This window comes from Anoplopoma fimbria, chromosome 12, assembly GCF_027596085.1.
Source record: "Anoplopoma fimbria isolate UVic2021 breed Golden Eagle Sablefish chromosome 12, Afim_UVic_2022, whole genome shotgun sequence".
Lineage (NCBI taxonomy): Eukaryota > Metazoa > Chordata > Actinopteri > Perciformes > Anoplopomatidae > Anoplopoma > Anoplopoma fimbria.
The window spans coordinates 3,076,012-3,094,403 of record NC_072460.1 but is presented as its reverse complement, the minus strand read 5'-3'; the positions used below and the strand labels follow the sequence as shown (position 1 = coordinate 3,094,403).

Below are 18,392 nucleotides of genomic sequence, written 5' to 3'. Positions count from 1 at the left end.
ATGCATCTGTAAAATGTTGACACAATTGAAATAATATCAGTCAGGCCTTTTGTAGGGAGGCATCTTGAAACTTGGAAACATTTAACCAAAATGATCTGCAAGCTAGATACCAAGGATATGTGGAAATATGTAGTGTTGTTGTTTATGTGATCTCCTTTTTAAAGAGCTCGCTGGCAACGCCAAACCTACTCGACACCACACATTTTCTTTGATATATTTCAAGAACAAGTTTTATTGATGACGCAACCAAACATCTATACCGTAGGAATACCTTCAGTGGGCTAGATTCTCTTATTTACACGATGCTTCCACAAAGTAATACAAATACTTGGTTTCACGTCAAAGTATATATAATAATACATTAAGAACTGGGAACGGAGGAATCAAACGTTTTGTCACAACAAATCTACAAATGAAAATGGATGATAGAAAAGAAGGGAGCAATCATTAACTTAACTACTGCAAAACAAATCTGTACAAGCGAGTTCTTGAGTGTCCATGAAATAAGGAGGAAATGCAGCTCTTCTATGTTTCTGTCCTCAAGAGTTCCATTGAAGGCAGATGTCTTATGTAGTCGACAGTAATTCTTTCCAAGGCAAGGATGAGATAACCCAAAGCAGTCTGTACAGTGAATCTTGTCCTTTTTGTCTGCTGCATCAAACAAAGTAGAAGTGTGGGATGTGAGGAAGACAGTTTTTCACTTCTCGTTTCTTTTGTGAATGGTTCTCACTTGATGTGGTACACTTTTTCGTCCGTTTTTAACCGCTTGCGTCTGGGCTGTATGAAGTCGTCCTCGGAGTCGTCCGTGTCGCCATCATCCACCTTTTCATTTGTTTCCGGGCACTCGGTTTCAGGTGTTTCGGGTGTTTCAGGGAAGCTTTGTCCTGGGAACATCTCCTGCAACTTCTCCTCAAAGTACAGGCTTACTGCCTTGCCGGATATCGCCATCTCTGATCCCACCTGCCGGAGGAGAGGGAGGAGGAAGAGGGGGAGGGAGAAGAAGAGGGTGGAGAGTGATATGGAGGCAGCATGGGTGAGAGTACGATTGAGCAGGAGGAATAAATGGGTTGAAGCAGGGAGGAGGAAGAGGGGAATGAGGAGACAAATTAGATCTGGTTAAGACTCCTAGTGGTAGGGTGGCCCCAGCTCAACGTTGCTGTACAGAGCAGAGATATCCTACCGCCCCGTCCCACTGTGGCTCCATGAAGCATTTCCACAAACATCAAAATATAATTTAGGATAGTTTCAAATAATTCTATACACTTAAAAAAGGGTCAATGAATCAACCAGTAGGGCAAAAATAAAACATTAGCATTTTTGAAAACTGCTCATTAAGTACCAGCTAGAACAACATGAACATTTTAAATAGTTTTGATACCACTACTTACACATTAAAGAAATATATTGATGTTAAAAAGTAAAGCCGTGAAGCACCATCGAGGTCCCTGGTTGGTTTCTCAACATGGAGAACACCAAAGAAAACATGTTCAATAAATAAAAATAAATATATTTTACGTAGCAGTGCTGTCCACGTGTGCGTTTTAGTGCATGCAAGCCTCTTTGTTGTGCCCCACGTGCTAGCTGAGGGTCGCCGCTCTACACTGTGCTCATAGGGCCCTCGCAGCTGATAATGCCGCCCCACTGCGTCGTGACAGAAGCAGAGCGCCCACCCTCCTGTTCCCCTTCAGGTAAAAACTGTTAGCTCTATCCACACTTTTGTCATTGTTTATGCTGTTGGCACCATTAGCTGCAAGCAGCAGGCTCAGTCGTCGCCATGTTGAGAGCCGTACGGAGGCAATAGATATGATTTGAATCAATAGCCTTTAAATCTAGATGGGGAGTTAGAATACATGTGAAATTGAAATTACAGAAATGACTTACGATTAAATACATATACAAGCGAAAAGCAGAAATAATGTACGTGAGATTAATTCATTATTGCTGGCATAGCAAAAATACATCTATAATTACATTATGTGTTGCATTGAAGAATCAACCATACTGTTAGACTAATATCGAAAAGTAGTGATTCGTAAGAGTTTATGGTTTGTATGGCACGTTGGTTTTTGGAAAGTTACCCCCCCAAATCCAACCAGCCGTTCTGACGAAGTATACTTGACCCTTAAATAAACTGGTTTCAAGACCTCTGAGGCAAACAACACATGAGGTTATTATTAGACTTTTTAAACACCTCCAGAGCCTGTAATCTCTCAAACAGTTCTGATCACCTGTCATTAAGATTAAATGGAAAGAAATGTAATCCATTATTTTCCACCATTCTATGCACAATTTCTGTAGTTTGAAACTGAATGACTGGCCGAATGTGCTGCTCATGAATTCTCTATGCTAAGATGAAGGGCAAAAACATTTCTTGGAGCCTCAGTGGGAGGAGACCGGACATCTGTTCTCTATTTGAAACGGCTTACCTGCATATTAATCTGTTTCTCCTCATCATAAACCTGGATTATTCGAGACATCTAAAAAGGGGCAATAACATTACAACAAACACAGTGAAGCAGCAGGGGGGAAGAAAAGAGTTCACAGCACAGGCAGGTTAAATAATAACAGATCAGAAATCTGTTTACAGCCTACTGTGCTCAAGCCTAAGAGGTGTGTATCACCAAGGTGTTCCAGCAGAAATGAACAGCAAGTAAAGTCTGCACTCTGTCTGCAGGCCTGCTTTCCTCTACAGGAAACTGCAGAGAACGTGTTAGAATTTCCACTCATCTCTAGTTTCTATTTCTACCTAGTCATATCAGCATTTCTATGGTGGTACATACAATGAACGTTTTTACAGTAACAGTTCTGTCAATGTTTCTTTGCCACTTCTGTGTAAATGTATATGAAGAATGTTGTCTTAACAGAAAAATAGTTTAAAAGGAAAAAAAAAAAAGTTTTTCTGAGAATTCTATTAACACCATCAAAGGCGTCAGTTAACCGTTGCTTTAAGAACTGCTGCCCTCCAAAGCTCTTTTTAATAACTTTTGATAAACTATTTTTGTTGTTTTGTTTCTTAAGTCTATGAATTGGCACATTGTACAGATTTTTCAACAGGACAGCCGTCCTTGGCTGATAATCTATATTTTGTTGGTACAACATCTTCAGAACATTTTGTAATGTTCATGCCTGGAAATATGAGATTTGTGTTGTGTGTATATATGCTGTAAACAGGCTCACATGACAAAATGTCCTACCAAAATAACCTTGGTGGTTCCCTATTTCAACATAATAGTCACATGAGTAATGAATGACTTACTCATTATCATAAGAATATGCTAATATATAATTTATAGAGAAGATGTCTTTCTGCTCAAAACTATTTCTCTATATTGTCTGGGTTGTCATTCCACACACTGTTAAGTTCTGGAAAATTGAAACTCCCTCATGTGGTTGGAAGTTGTAACACATGATCATACGGAGTACCCTTTAGAGTAGATCCCTCTAGGTGACATATCAAGCAGGATGTAATTACACACAGAGCGGTTTATGAGATCATAAGCAATTAAACGGATACCCACAACAAAGTGTCAAACAAAATAAAGACATCCAGTATACGTTCAAGTCAATCATTTCCCCAATAGAAGAATCAAGTAACCATAGTGACCCATTAAAAAAGAACCTTGTGATTTCTCATTGTGATGCAGACAGTGTTAACAGGGTTCAGACAGTCTTTCAGCATGATGAAAGCACAGTCTATAGTCCCCCTCCCCCCAACAGCCAGTGTTAGTAGGTGTACAAAACTGTATGCACATTGCAGGCGGTAAGCACCCATTTCCACTTTATTTTCCAATGTCAGGCTGCGTCTTCAAATAAGGTTGGACTAATAAAGGAAGGTGATGTATTACAACTAATTATTAAGTATTTTGGGGGCATTCAAATGGTCAAATGATCTGGTGGCAATTTAAACTCCAACTCAGTCTCAGTCTAACCCTTGTCTGCATGCACACACACAAGAGGATGCCATTCTGCCAAGCAGGCTCAAGATTCATGCCGCTCACCTCATTGTAATTTGCGCAGTTTGTGAAGATCAGACGCATATCGGAGACAAACTCCTGGATGGACTTGTAGTACTGGGAGCTTCGTAACTGCAGCCTCCTCTTCACCTTCTTCAGGTCCATGGGCTGCTTAATAATCTTGTAGTAGTTGGGCACCTGGTTAAACCAAAACTGGGTCAGACAACGTCTCTAACTGTATCAGGGAATGTCGAAAAGTTTGGATTTTGCTTGAACATGAGAGGTGGAAGACAATGTGGCTTGATTTTTAAGATAGCATGAGTTTCAATTTTGGCATACATCAAAGTACTTCTGCGCTACCAAAGGGAGAATTAAGATAAGAGAATAAGGTGTCGGAAAGACAAAAAATGTTTTCCTGTTTCATAGATGGTCCCATGAGATTAGGACTGTACAGCATGTCTTATATTTTTACATTTGCAGCTTCATTTGTCATATTCCAATAGAGCTTTGAATGTCTGTCGTCACAATTTACGACATCATCTCCCTTAAAACACATATATCCTCAAACAAAATCCTCAAAGTGATTAATTGGATTAAATGAGTTAAGTGTTTTTTGATTCAATCAAATTTCTTAAAGGAATATAACAAAAAAAAAAAATGTAGGTGCGGACTGAGGACTGAGCGCTCGCTGTGTGTATGTTTGAGAGAGAGCTACTTACAGAGCTAGGAACAGGTTCCCTGAAGCCCACGCTGAGCTCATGACAGAAGATGTGCAGCAGGAGGCGTTCACATTTCTGCAGAGAGGGGAAGAGAGATTATTAATTACTTGTACTAACCATGAGGCGGCCTCTGAAGGTGTGTTGGCTGTACTGACCCTTTGGTCCTCTGGACTCAGGTCCTGCTCTCCTTTGACTCTCTTGCTGTCTTCAGAGTACTCTATCTCTGGGGTGGTCAGACTCCGGCAAAACGTGCAAAGAAAGTCACCCCTGAGACACAAAAATCACATAGAGGACATTGTGTCAACATTACCTTTCATGATCTGTAAGGTCAGTCAACTGCAGCTAAAGCCAAATGTTGCGGTGATAAGTGGTGTGCTAAGACATTACATTTAGAATCTGTCTGCAAGAAGGAACCTCTTTTTACAAATCGAGTAGTGTGTATGTTGTGGCAGTGTGAAACAGCAGTTAAATGGTTATAAAAATGCACCAAAACAATCAACCTAGACTGATCACTTACGTTGGGAAGATTTTTATGGTGGGCACATGGCATTTCATGTGGAACACTTTGGGGCAGCGGTCACAGCATAGCAGGTCACCACCGTTGATACAAACAGCACACCAGTCTTCATTGGGGTCGTCCTCTTTCCCACCAGAGGTGCCCGTTCCAGCCAACGCCCCGTCCCCTTTGGTGTCCGTCCCTTTGTTGGAGTTTCCATTAGTGAGCGTGGCACCTGCCGTGCTGCTGCTGCTGTTCTCCGAGGATAATGAGGTAGTGAAAGTCATAGTGGAATTTGAAGAAGAGGAGGTGGTGGTGGTGGTGGCGGCACTGGAGCCATTTAGTCCAGAACAAGGAGTTTCAGATTGGGGTTCTGTTTTGATGCGCTCCCCTAAAGCCTTAACAGCATCTTGGCCAGCAGATACAACTCCCAATACAGGAAGGGGGCTGTTCTCCGGACTGCTCATCTGGGGGTAAAACACACACAAATACATTAGATGATTTTAAGACAGTATGATAATCTTCTATTTATTCCCATCCCCAATGTTCTGTTGTTAGAAGGATCTTCTGGTTATGGCCCATTTAGCCAATGTAAACAGTTATCAGGCATTTACATTGTTAGCATATTTTACCACAGACATTTGTCTGTTTTGGGTAAGATAATAAATAAACAAACTCTCTGGGAGGATAATTGAAGCGTATTTAGTTGAATTAATACTTGTTTAGGTACTTTTATTGTACATTTAGAAACTAACGGACTAAGTATTCATACCATGCAGTCACTCCTCCCGGCATCTTTGCCCCACTCCGTCTTCAGAGAAGAAGCTGGACAGCTGTAGCTGTCGTCTGTACCAGGCTCTTGCTTCACCCTCACCTGCTCCACTGGAGCTCCACCTCCTGGCCCCGCCCTCCCCGCAGAGCTACAGCTAAAAAAAAAAACCACACAAAAACATGAAGAAACGATAAAAGCAGCTGTTTGAACTTATTTATGGCAAACGATATATAACATATCCCTTATTATGACTCTACTCGTTAAGTTCAGTGAGACTGCACATGGATCATAACTGTTGTGACTTCAGGCCCTACGTGGAGCACAGGATAGACATACAGTGTGCTTTTGTCATTTTGCCGTTTAGTGTTAAAGATAGTATAAAACGTTAGCCAACTAAAACTTCTACCTAAAGGGAAAATTTGCAGATTTTCAACCATATCTCCTTCTTTCTAAGTTAGGGATATAGTGTGAAAAACACCTGCAGTTTTTTGGAGTCTCTGGGGCGCAGTGACAAAATGTAAGTGTTACTTCAGCTTTGGTAGCTGTGGGTTACAATTCAAACACTGCCTTGTTCTCTTTGTTTGAGTTACGTTTCAAACAGTGAAAATGGCATCCCAGAAATACGAGTTGAGAGGATGTTATGAACGAGGCTTTTTTTTTTTCTTTTCATTGCATCCTTTTCATTTTACAGTGTTTCGGTTGCAGCCGAGCGAAGAGGATAGTCTTTAGTTAATTTATTGAATGAGTAAACTGGGACTCTGTTCCGTTTATATTTTCTAGAAATTTTAACAGGGTGTTTTGCTACTATAATAACTTAATATCTTCTTACCTGCCCCTGCTACCTGTGCTGGACGTGCTAGAAGGTCGTGCTGGTGTGTGGGCATTCGACAGACCTGCGGACAGATATGTGACAGGGAACAAAGACACAGGTGATGATGAAGGAGCAGTGATCACTACTTTTTGTACAAGAACATGAACGTTTTATTTAATTTCCCTTAATGTGAACAGTATCTAGGAAGGGGATACAGGATATGATGAAGGGTTAAGATGATTTATCATGATAATGTTCTGGAAATTAAATTGAAATGTCTTATACATTAAATGATTGTATTGATTTTGTCCATCCAGTCTATTACATACGTGTTAAAAAGTCACAATATTTGGCAGTATTTTACAGTTAGAGCTAATGGCTGCTCTTTGCGGAATAAGTCCTTACCACTGAATCCTTAAGGTCTTTGATGTTATCGTGAATGTGATTAGATGAACTTTAGAAAGCAGGAAATAAAGAATGAAAATAAACTTAAACAGGAAGTTCTGTCAGATGTGAATGGGAGTCAATCTCCCTGAATGTGTAGCTACCTGAAGATCCAGGAGAGTGTGTGGACAGTCCAGGTGAGGGGTTCATGTCCACTGAGCCAAGGTGATGCTGCGTGCTGGCTGTGATGTATCGAGACAGGAGGTGTCCAAGGTTGCTAGAACCTGCGTCCTCCAGCTAAGAAAGCACAGTGGCAGGGAAAAAACAAACATGGAATCAAGTTACTCAAAAGGTCAACGGATTTTTGTAAATTAATATATTTAATGGAAAAATTGGAAAATGTTGGCCTGTGTCAAATCTGTCTACTCATACACCACATCAGACTTTGTAGTTGTGCTTCTCCACACCTTTCCCAGTCAAGGGTACCTTATATACTATTTGTTTATCATCTATATTCTACAGATTTATACACATTATTCTGCTGTAAAAATGTTCAACTGTTCATCTTTATGTTAATTATGGCATACTTTTAATAGATACATTTACATTAGATTTTTTGTATTTAATTGAAAGCATTATTGATATTTTACAGTTCTATCCTTTATTAAAATGCTGAAAAATCTTAAAGTGATAGTGGTAGCGATAAAAATAATAATAATAAAAAAAAAATATATATATATATATATATATATGATCAGAATGTGCGCACCTGAATGGGCGGGATCTCAGGTAGGCATGGCAGGTTCTCAGGATTGGTGACCGAGGGGATGAGCTCGATGGGACCGATGATGGGGCTGGCAGGTCCGCGGTGAGCATGGGCACCCGCCATACTGGCACTGGTAGGACTTGTGGGGTTGGCATTATGAAGGGATGCCACCGGGAAAGGGCCTGCGTGGCCTGGGTTGGAATGCTGCATAGAAAGAGAGAGAAGGAGGGATGAAGGAAAAAGAAGACCATAGGAAGGAGGGAAAGAAGAACAATGACAGGAAGGGGGAAGAAAGGTGGTAGGACAGGAACAATGGTCATTCGCCAAGTTTTATCAAAAAACATTTTGTTGTAGAAACAACATGGTTGCATGATCATGCATTTGGGTGACACATGCTGCACAAGACACAAATGACAAAGTAGGAAAAGGTGCCAAACCCCTGATTGTAGTAAGAAACGAAACCTTTGGTGGCTCATCTCTGATTCTATAGACATCTGGACACAAAGAAAAGGGGGCTGATATAGTGGAGGTTTCTCTTACCTAGTCTTACATGCAGGCAGTAAATGTACATTTTCATTCTGTACACATTACTTGGTTTGTTCAATAATCAGCTATATATGTATAGATACATTGGAAGAACATTGTTAAGAAGGACTGAATGAGGACAATTGCACCCTTTCTATGAAAACTCATGTAAAACAACATTTTAATTGGCACGTCATATGCATCTTCAATATGGATGTTCAAGTATGCCAGTATTTAAATGAAATAGTTTGTTCAAATTTCATCTGCATTCACAAACCTTTCATTTCCATGTTTGAAAAGAAGATATTACTGCCAAAATTTAAATGAAAACAAGTTTTCAGTGCCAAAGTGTAACCCTACTATAACTGAGTGTGAAATAGACAATGGAACAATAGCTAATTAAAGTTCCGCGTGGAGTTTTTTACTTTAGTATCGCCATGGAGCTGTATTTCTATGAGTGGGTCCCTGTTTTGTTTCTTGCACACGGTCCTACCTATGGTGTCACACCTGTTGATGACACTGATCATCAGGTAGCAATAACAAATGCTACAATGCACCAATGAAGACATGGAAGAAGAAGACTGCTAGTAAACATGGATGTAAACAAAAGGAGGGAAATGCACTTGACACGACTGTTAGAAGTTCCCTCAGAACCTTCACAAAACATAATTTAAAGCGTAGCCATCTCAGCGGGGTTCGGTTATGTTTGCACAATATTAATTTGGTCAGTAACAATGCATTTTCAAACATGAAAACAGAAGTTCGATTTTTCTATTTAAATGTACTAAATAATTTATTATTTAAATTAATAATTTATTCTATTTCAATACTGTCAGCTCTGAAATCTGATATACAAATACATAATTCACAAATAGTCATCAATATCAGCTAATGATAATGGATTTTTCTATATTAGTACCAAACTTTTACCAATGCAGCTATTTGAGAGAGCTATTTTTTGAATACCCTGATATCAACAACTGTGCGTTTTCTTTTTTAAGAATTGTGACCAGTATACAAATATGTATATTTGAGTTGGTCATTTTACAGTTGAAAAAACAAAACAATGCAACCCACAAACAAGGAAAAACTAGATAAACTTGATGGACTCTAAAACTCAAATTGCTTGTAAAATCCTACAGACTTGGTACAAAGAAGATAAAGGAAACCAAACTTCAATGTCTGTTAGTATTCCTAATTATGCATTAGACAGAAAAGGATGCACAAACAAATATACTGCTAACACTGGATATTTCTTTGTTAAGTAAGCTGTTTGGCTGCTTCAGAATATATATATATATATTTTTTTTTCAAACAAAATCTTCCAGATTTGCATGTTAGACAAAAAGCTAAATCATATATAAAATCCAAGCATTCAAAGTATGTTGTAAACAACCCACATTTCATCCAGTGTAGCCAGAGTGTGTTTGCACTGACCTGTCTCTGTAGCTGAGGCTGCATCATGGCAGGATACTGCTGTCCATTAAGTCTTGGCTGAGCCGTGGGCATTCGGCCTTGTGGTGGACCCGGGAGACGCATATGATGGGAGGAGGGGTACATGGGGGGACCTGGTCCACCATTCATACCCCCAGGCCCTCTCGGTAGCTGCTGCATACTGATGAGTCTTGGGGGCTGTGGAATACCATAAATATATACAGACTGTGTAAAAATCTGATCATTGGATAAACACAACAATGGCAATTTATGCTAATAGCAAGTGATTTTCAGGGTCATGCAATAACAAGAACAAAATAATTATCAATTCAGACATTTATCCTATAAAATACAAAATGTTCACTGGTTACATCCTCCCAAATGCTAATATTTGCTTGCTTTTTCCTGTTTAACAACATTAAATCATATATTGTGAAGGTTTTGACTGATGATTAGACAAATTAGAAAGGTTCACCTTCCCTTGATAAGGACATTTTGTCCTTTTCTTATTTTAATGACTAAAATTATGAATAATACTAATTAAAAAAAGAACCGAAAGAGAGGTAATATATTTTAAATTGTATCCATTTCAGTGCAGAGTGAAAATCAACTTCTAGCAACGTGTTCCTTGGTGGAGATTAGTTCTCAAATCACCAGTAATGTTTGATAAAGAGAAGAAAATAATTTATTCAATCCATAAGTCATGAAATAGTCATGTAGTGATGCCTTGACAAGTAGGATCTGTCTTCCTGTTGGTGGGCTCAAGACTGCTGCCAAATGGAGCAAAGATCTTCATTGCGTTCCACAGTGGTACCTTGACTGGTGAATGTTTTCATTACCTGCTGCTGACCCATGGGTTGCCCGGCCTGTCTGGCGTGCTGCTGGGACATTTGGGAGGCGATGCGCATCTGTTGCTGGATCTGCTGCTGGTGCTGGTGCTGTTGTTGGTGGTGCTGGTGCTGGTGCTTCTGCTGTGCATAGGCCGCCTGCTGCATGTGCTGCAGCCGGAGCTGGGCCAGGTTGATCTGTCCCGGGTGTTTGCCGTGACCTTGGCCCGGAGAAATGGGTGGTCCTCCTACCATTACGCCGGGCTGTTGCACAGGCTGAGGTGGCTTCTCGATTACCAAATTACCTACAATGAAAAGAAGAGAACAGTAAGCTTAATTTATAGAATTGCACATATTCTACACAGGTGTCAAATATTCCTTTATTCTGTCTATGCGACAGGGCACTTCAATCCATTTCTTAATGCTACATTTTCATGCTGTTTATAGCCACTGTACAATAAATAAGACACAACTTAATCTGGTCAGCTGGATGATGAATATCATATAGAAATAATAAGCATGGAAAGACACACCTTTTAATGGCAAATTCAAACTGATCTTGATGAGAATAAATCAATACAACAATATAGACAGAATTATTGACTGATGGGGTATAATAATAATAATAATAATAATAATAATAATAATAATAATAATAAAGGTAATAGGCCTCCCTCACCTAGATTCACTACGTTTTTGGCCCAGAAGGTGGGGTCACAGAAGAAGCGTACAACTCCGTTGGCCTGGGGCGCCGGCTCCAGTCTAGCCTTGAAAAGCTGGCGAAGCTGGAACAGAATCTACACACACAGAAACACACACACAGAAAGACACACACACACACAGACACACACAGACACACACAGACACACACAGACAGAATACGTCGTTATAACAAACCAGCCACATTTTCTTTGGTGTGACTTTAGTTTTGGGTTTGGAGCTTCAGCTTGAGCTTCTCAAACTGCTGAACATCTGGGGCTCATGAGAAACATACCAGCCTCTTGCTGTAGAGCAGCGCTGTGCTGCTGCCGGTAGAGATGGCCCACTGGCAGAAGCTGAGCACATGGTGGATCTGTTGGGCCAGCTGGGTGGTGTCCTTATGCTGAGACACAAGCCTCATACTGCGCTCTTTGGTCACGCTCTGGACAGAAAGTGAGATTATTCTGGTTAAGGGACTGCTACTGAAATAGCCTGAGTGTCCTAGAAAAAGGCTGGTGTGTGCATAGAGATGGATTAGATCATTAGATTTGATTCATTTAAAATTGAACGATCCCTATGGAGCACTTGGGTTATTACAGCAGTCGATAATGCAATGCAGAAAAAACAATTAAATAAATAAGTGCACAGTGAATGGGGGAAGTAATGTATAGAACAAACCAGATTCAATGATTGAACTGTGTAAATATATGAAGAGGAAAAAAGTCACAGCAAGGCTTTAACAGATAGGTAAGCATAAGGAAGAGGATAGTGGGATTTTGAATATGTGAATAAATATACAGTAAAAAGGAATGCATCATAATATAAAAGATATTCAATAGCTATGAGAAATAAGAAAGGTGCTCATCATATTTGTATGGGAAGATAATTAAAGCTTTTTATAACCATGTGGTCAACATGTGGTCTAATTTCACTGAAATTAGTGTGTTTCAGTGCAATGAGGGTGAGTCAACAGTGACAGAATTAGCGTGCATAAATTCATAGAAAAACTATTTTTTCCAATCCATAACAAAAAATGTACAAATATTTTCAGATTTTGCAGATCTTAGCCAAACTGACTCAATTAGTATTCTCTTACCTCCAACTGCTGCAGCAGGGACTTGCCCTTCTTGTTGATCTCATTAATAAGAGTAAATACTGCGATTTTGATCTCATGCTCCACCTTCTTGTGTGTCTCATTCAGCTCTTTTAACCTAGATGAAAAAAAAAAATGAAAAAAAAAGACTTAATTTAGAGACCATAGCCACCAATAAACATACTGATTGCATGCATCAGCCCATTTCAATGGATATTAACATACAGTAACTATGTCAATGGGCAGCACTGGAGAGGAAAATGGTAATGGGGAACCTCGCACCTGCTTTGCACCTGAGAGACAGAGTAATGGACATAGTTCTTCTTTTCCTGTAGTTTGGCCACGCTGGTCTCAATGATGCCTTTCTGGTTCTGGAAGGCCTCCTCTAGGAACTGGTACCTAAGAGTAGAGGGGGTAACACTCTTTGAGTTACAAACAACTTTCAATGAACTTATTGATTGTGATTTTAATAATTACTAAGAATCTGAGCAGGGAATTCTTTCCTTTGTTTTTTTTGTGGTGGTAAGAGCAGTATTTATTTTCTGTCTACAAGGTGGGAGCTTCCATTCACCTTGGGAAATGTAAATCAGTCTCCGATTAGATAACCAGTTAAGCTTAGTTTATACTTGCAGTAGTGAAGCTTGTGTGAGGCGCACGCGCAAGATAATGGCGCAATCGTGAGAGGCTCAGCTCGTGGTTGCAGCACTTGGTTGTGCATCTCCGAAATTGCATCACTTGGTTTAATGCTTGGTTCATGCAAAATCTCCTGACTGTCAGAAATGGTTTCTGATAAATGCACTATTTACATGTCTGGGGATTATACAAATAAGGCCAGTTCGCTTTTAAATGCTTTAGAAACAAGAGGTCTTAAAAATCCTAATTTGAGTATATATTTTGCCAGTCAAATCTGTTAACAGGATTTTCACCCTTTGTTTCTTTGTAATTCATGTAAAACTTGTCTCTTTACAGGGCTTGTACAAAGGCAAAAAAGTAGTGCATGAATATGGACTACTTTATTTCACCCCTGTATACAAGGCATTAATCCTTGGTTAACACTAAATGATCGGTTTACGAGGTTTGGGTATCGGTCAAATTTGTTTTTAAGATTAGCATCCCCAGAGGGATGTATTAGATGTTGAGCTACCTGTGCTCCTTGTGCTCCAGCAGCTGGCAGTCCCTGCAGGTCAAAGTGTCACAGGTCTCACAGAAAAGCTTCAGTGGCTCCTGCTTGTGGACGGGACAGAAAACAGGCCTCTGTCCTGATGTACCGACAGACTCTATAGACACAAAAAAGAAAAGACACCACTGATGCTTAATAGGAGAGAGCGAAATCAGTAGAGGCACAGAGAAACCGGTGAGAGAAAGATAGAACAAAAGAAAGACAAAAATAGACAACAAACCAAAAAAAAATGTCATGTGAAAGCCAGTTTAGGTTTGGCCTCAGAAAACTCTGGTCAGCGCTTCAGGGTGTACGGTCCCCCAGCTAGAGTTACCATCTAAGCAACCAGACTCTGCAGCACTGTTACTATGGCAACAGCATATCAGCAGCACCACATTCACTTTGCTTCAACTAGGGTTAGTCTTATTTAAGCTTTTGCAGTGTTGGCTTCAGTAACCATTGGTCGGCCCTTCATGGTGAGGATCAGCCATCTTACCGGAGGCAGCGTCGGCATCCTCATTCGTGTGGATCTTGTGGTCCTTGGTTATTTTGACCCTCTGGTGGGCTTCCACGCAGGTCTTACACAGCCATTCGCTGCACTCCACACAGAAGCCTATGGTTCCTGCGTTGTCTTCGCAGCTGGTGCACACCTTTTATAAGATCACACCAAAAAGCATATAAAAGAACTGGACTTCACACATTTTGGCTCATGGTGAAACTGTTGAAATACTCTTGACAGTTATTTAAAAAGTTATCATCACACCAAAATGGTTGCAGGCTGGACTAAATGTAATCGGTGCAAAACTAGATACAATTTCCGTGAATTGTGAACAGAAGACTTTGCTTTGTTGTTGCTTTTTAGAAATAAAATATCACAATCCCACATTCATGCAGAGACCCGCTCCAAACACATATGTGGCAAAGCAACTATGAAGATACAATTAAGTACAACGTTATGGCCGCCAAGCCAACCATTTCAACGTACCTGTGCAGACTTTTCATCAGACGCACTGGTGGCCTCTGAAGTATCTTTGACAAAGTAGTTGTCAATAATGTCGCTCTGTTTGTAGTCCTGGTGGCACACCGAACAGCGCATAACATTTACTATGGACAGAAAAGAGACAGAAAACAAGGGAGACATAAGTCAAAAGAGATCAAAAGGTCAAACACTGGGCTAGACTTTCAATGCTAAGGGAAACAGGAACATAGCCAAAGAAGCAGTGACAAGGACAAGCCCAGCTGGACTCTATTACTTGACTTCTTATGAAGCCCCCTTAACTCTTGGCTAAGAACAGTCCCGCTTCAAACAAATGAGAATTAATAAGAGGCAGTCAGTGTATTTTCTGCTTATTTCCTTTAGGTAAATTCCTGTTGTTATTGGAAAGTATTGGCACCGTGGGACACCTACTGACTATTAATTGGAGCTAATTGATTTAGCGTCTGTCTCCAGAAGATTCAATCTTGTCATCTTTGGCATGTTTATTAGAACATGACATCACACGGCCAATCAACGAGGAATGTTTCACTTAATCGCATTAGATGGCTTTGTTAATGCAATTAGTTGATACATAGTCATACACCCCAACAAATAGTTAGTTCAGCACATTAACTATTTTCTTAAATCTATTTTTATGCCAAACATTAAACTTCACATAAACATTTTAAATTGAGTCAGTATAATAAAGGTCACTCCTCCTCCTCTACCTCATAAACACCCCCCCCACCCCTCATCAGCCAGCTGAGGTAAAACTGGTTGAAGCCAGTTTGAACTGGTCTACACTGGCTTGAGCAGCACACAGCCGGTTTGTGTAAGCTCCAGCTGCATGGGGCTCTGAGTGATTGGTGGTGAAAGCAGATGGACTGGGATCGTGTTGAGGAACCCACGCAAACCCTGAATAATCACACAGACACACAGCTGTCACTTTCAACTGGAGCAGTGCATACCCCCCCAAATCAACACACAAACACTTTTAAAAGTTGATTTAAATAGGACTAGGTTTTGTTATCTTATAATCATCAAAAGCACTGCTAAAAGGAAATATAACAGGGAAACAAGATCATATAAGCATATTCAAACCCAATAATAGGTCAGTTTGAACAAATTGTGGTATTGCTTCATCAAATGCATTTAACCTAGTCGTTATGCAATTTCTGGGTGCATTAGTACAAGTGATTTACCACAGAGAGCTGCAACCAAAGCTTACACTGGGTTCAAGGTATAATACCAAAATCTCCCTGAAATACAGGAAAGAAAGAAATATCAAGGGACATAATTTATCTTGTAGAAGTGACATAGTTCTGTTGAATACCTATGTTGAATACACTTATTGTAAGTCGCTTTGGATAAAAGCGTCTGCTAAATGACTAATGTAATGTAATATCATGACATTTCAACTCTGCTTGGTGTCAGTGTTCACTTTCACGTAATCGCAAGATGGAAACCAACCGAAATTTTGGTCCACCCAAAAAGAAAATTGTTTCTTAGTCACATTTAACGATCTTTACTTTTTTTTTTACAGCAAAGCGATGAGTAATGCTACATGAGAAAAAAATCTGATTAAGCGGATAAAGCATTATTCTGACACACTTGACAGGTATTTCTGGATATTCAAAGGCCTACATCAGTAAGCAGCTAAACAACATTTCACATTACAACCTGCTACCATGTATAACAGCAGAAATCACAAAGGAGAAGTAGAAAGGAAGGATGAATTCATGAGCAGTGAAGTTGTTTCTCACCTAGCTTTAACAATTCCTCGTTTTATGTAGAGGACATAAAATGCACATTATCATGTAAAAGATTTTCTGATCACGCATCGTTATCTTTTAACTTTTCCAATACTTTTCCTCTGACCAGGTAAAGCGCAGGGTTTAATACTATCAATCAGTAGCTTTGGATTAGGGTTGTGACCAGGGCAGGGTGACATAATTTGTAATCCTTTATGTAACGCTATGTTAATCAAATGCTATCAGTCTAGTTGCTAACCAACTTTTGGTTGGAATCATAAAACTTTTTTACAGTCTTCACCACCCTTCAGGATGTAATTGCTACATTGTTGTTGTGGAGAGACTGGGCCCGATGCTGTGTAGTTCCTCATCATGTGACCCCACCTTCCAAAACTCCAGCTGGAGTATGAGTGAGTCCACCAGCAAGTGTGGCCAAAGGAACATTTAAAGGGAAAAACATTTTCCCATGTCAAATTCAAATTGCACGTCTGAGTGAGGTCATATGACCCACATCATCTACTAGGGACAAATAGTCCCTAGTAGATGGGACCCCCTTATACAGAATATATTAGAGTTTGACCCCAGCAGCAGTTCTTTAAATACAGTTCAGACTATGTCATATTGAATCTCGCCTGAACCCAAAAATAGATGCTATCCTGAAAAGAGTGTTTAGACCACATGATGTTAAAACTCTCCACTGAGATCGCGACTAATAAAGCTATAGCTTGGTGGCAGGTACTGAGAGGAAGTAAAGTCTGCAACCAAAGCTAGAACCCAGAGATTAAAAGAGTAATTTGAGATGTCACCGTGATACACTTAGAGCCCCTTTGTTAAACTTGAAATACAACACTCGTTTGTTTTTGTAGAACAACAGTGCTCAGGTCTCATGTCTGTTCAACACGGATGTTGAAGTTACATTTTCTAAATCTACATATATACTTTTCAGAAGTAAATACACTTTTTTCAAGCTGGTCTGTTTTCCCTGAGGGGAAGTGAAAACCATGCAAAAACTGTTGTTTTGCTTTAGTTTACCAAGTCTTCTTACAGCATGATGCTTTTGTAACTCCAGTTAAACTGTAGTTGACTGACTCTTGGGGCTTTTGTGAGGCATCTGAAAATCAAACTTTCATAAAATGTATTGACATTATGGATTCTACTGGGCAGAAGTGTGATGTGTGCATCTTTTAAAAGCGGTAAGTGTGTGTATTCACTCACACGGCCCTGTTAATTATATTGCATCGTATTCACCAAGGCAATTTCATTTTTGAGACCTGGTAATTATGTCTATGTCCATAGTTATGGTTAAGACTGAGACCTAAGAATTAGGACCTAAGTCACTAACTGACATGTCAAGAAAAACACATCATATATAGCACAGAGATGTCTCAGTCGTATTTTGATACACGTCATTTGGCAAGTACAGGACCAGTCAAAAGTTTGGACACACCTTCTCATTCAACTACTTTGAAGAATCTAAAATATAAAACATATTCTGGTTTGTTGAGCATTTGTTTGTTTACCACATAATTCCATATGTGTTCCTTCATAGTTTGGATGTCTTCAATATTAATCTACAATGTAGAAAAAATAAAATAAAGAAAAACCATTGAATGAGAAGGTGTGTCCAAACTTTTGACTGGTACTGTATATATCTATAACATGCTGTTTACGTGTTAATGTGACATCTGGATTTCCAGGAATCCAGTACAAACATTTCCTACAATAAGTAGTTACAGTATTTTCATTTCAATAAATGGTTACTGTTACTCCTAGTTGTTGATGAATAGTTTGACTAGAAGCGAACAGTGTATGATCACCATCCATTCATGTTTATGTCGTCTAATTTAATCTACTTTAAAGTCATTATTGTTTTAAATCATAACAAGAAAAAGAATTGGGAGTGGAAATGTATAACTGTGGCTTAACCCCAAGAGAGACTGTTATGAACACATTCGACATCCGTCAATTATATCATAATGACAACTGTGACAGCTCGAAACGTAAGTCTGATGCAGGTTTAGGAACCA

General features: G+C 39.6%; 1 protein-coding gene across 1 annotated transcript in view; it reads right to left on the bottom strand.

Moving 5' to 3' along the window:
- Nucleotides 1–216: 216 nt before the first annotated feature.
- trim33 (tripartite motif containing 33) overlaps nucleotides 217–18,392 on the bottom strand; it is a 20,048-nt gene continuing 1,872 nt past the window's right edge. Inside the window, 19 exon segments of the mRNA XM_054609268.1 lie at nucleotides 217–960; nucleotides 2,427–2,477; nucleotides 3,999–4,151; nucleotides 4,673–4,747; nucleotides 4,828–4,939; nucleotides 5,190–5,635; nucleotides 5,941–6,094; nucleotides 6,770–6,833; nucleotides 7,300–7,432; nucleotides 7,905–8,105; nucleotides 9,864–10,058; nucleotides 10,700–10,992; nucleotides 11,367–11,484; nucleotides 11,682–11,828; nucleotides 12,483–12,597; nucleotides 12,762–12,878; nucleotides 13,624–13,756; nucleotides 14,135–14,288; nucleotides 14,624–14,742. Coding sequence (XP_054465243.1) covers nucleotides 727–960; nucleotides 2,427–2,477; nucleotides 3,999–4,151; nucleotides 4,673–4,747; nucleotides 4,828–4,939; nucleotides 5,190–5,635; nucleotides 5,941–6,094; nucleotides 6,770–6,833; nucleotides 7,300–7,432; nucleotides 7,905–8,105; nucleotides 9,864–10,058; nucleotides 10,700–10,992; nucleotides 11,367–11,484; nucleotides 11,682–11,828; nucleotides 12,483–12,597; nucleotides 12,762–12,878; nucleotides 13,624–13,756; nucleotides 14,135–14,288; nucleotides 14,624–14,742 — 3,014 coding nt within the window. The 3' untranslated portion in view covers nucleotides 217–726.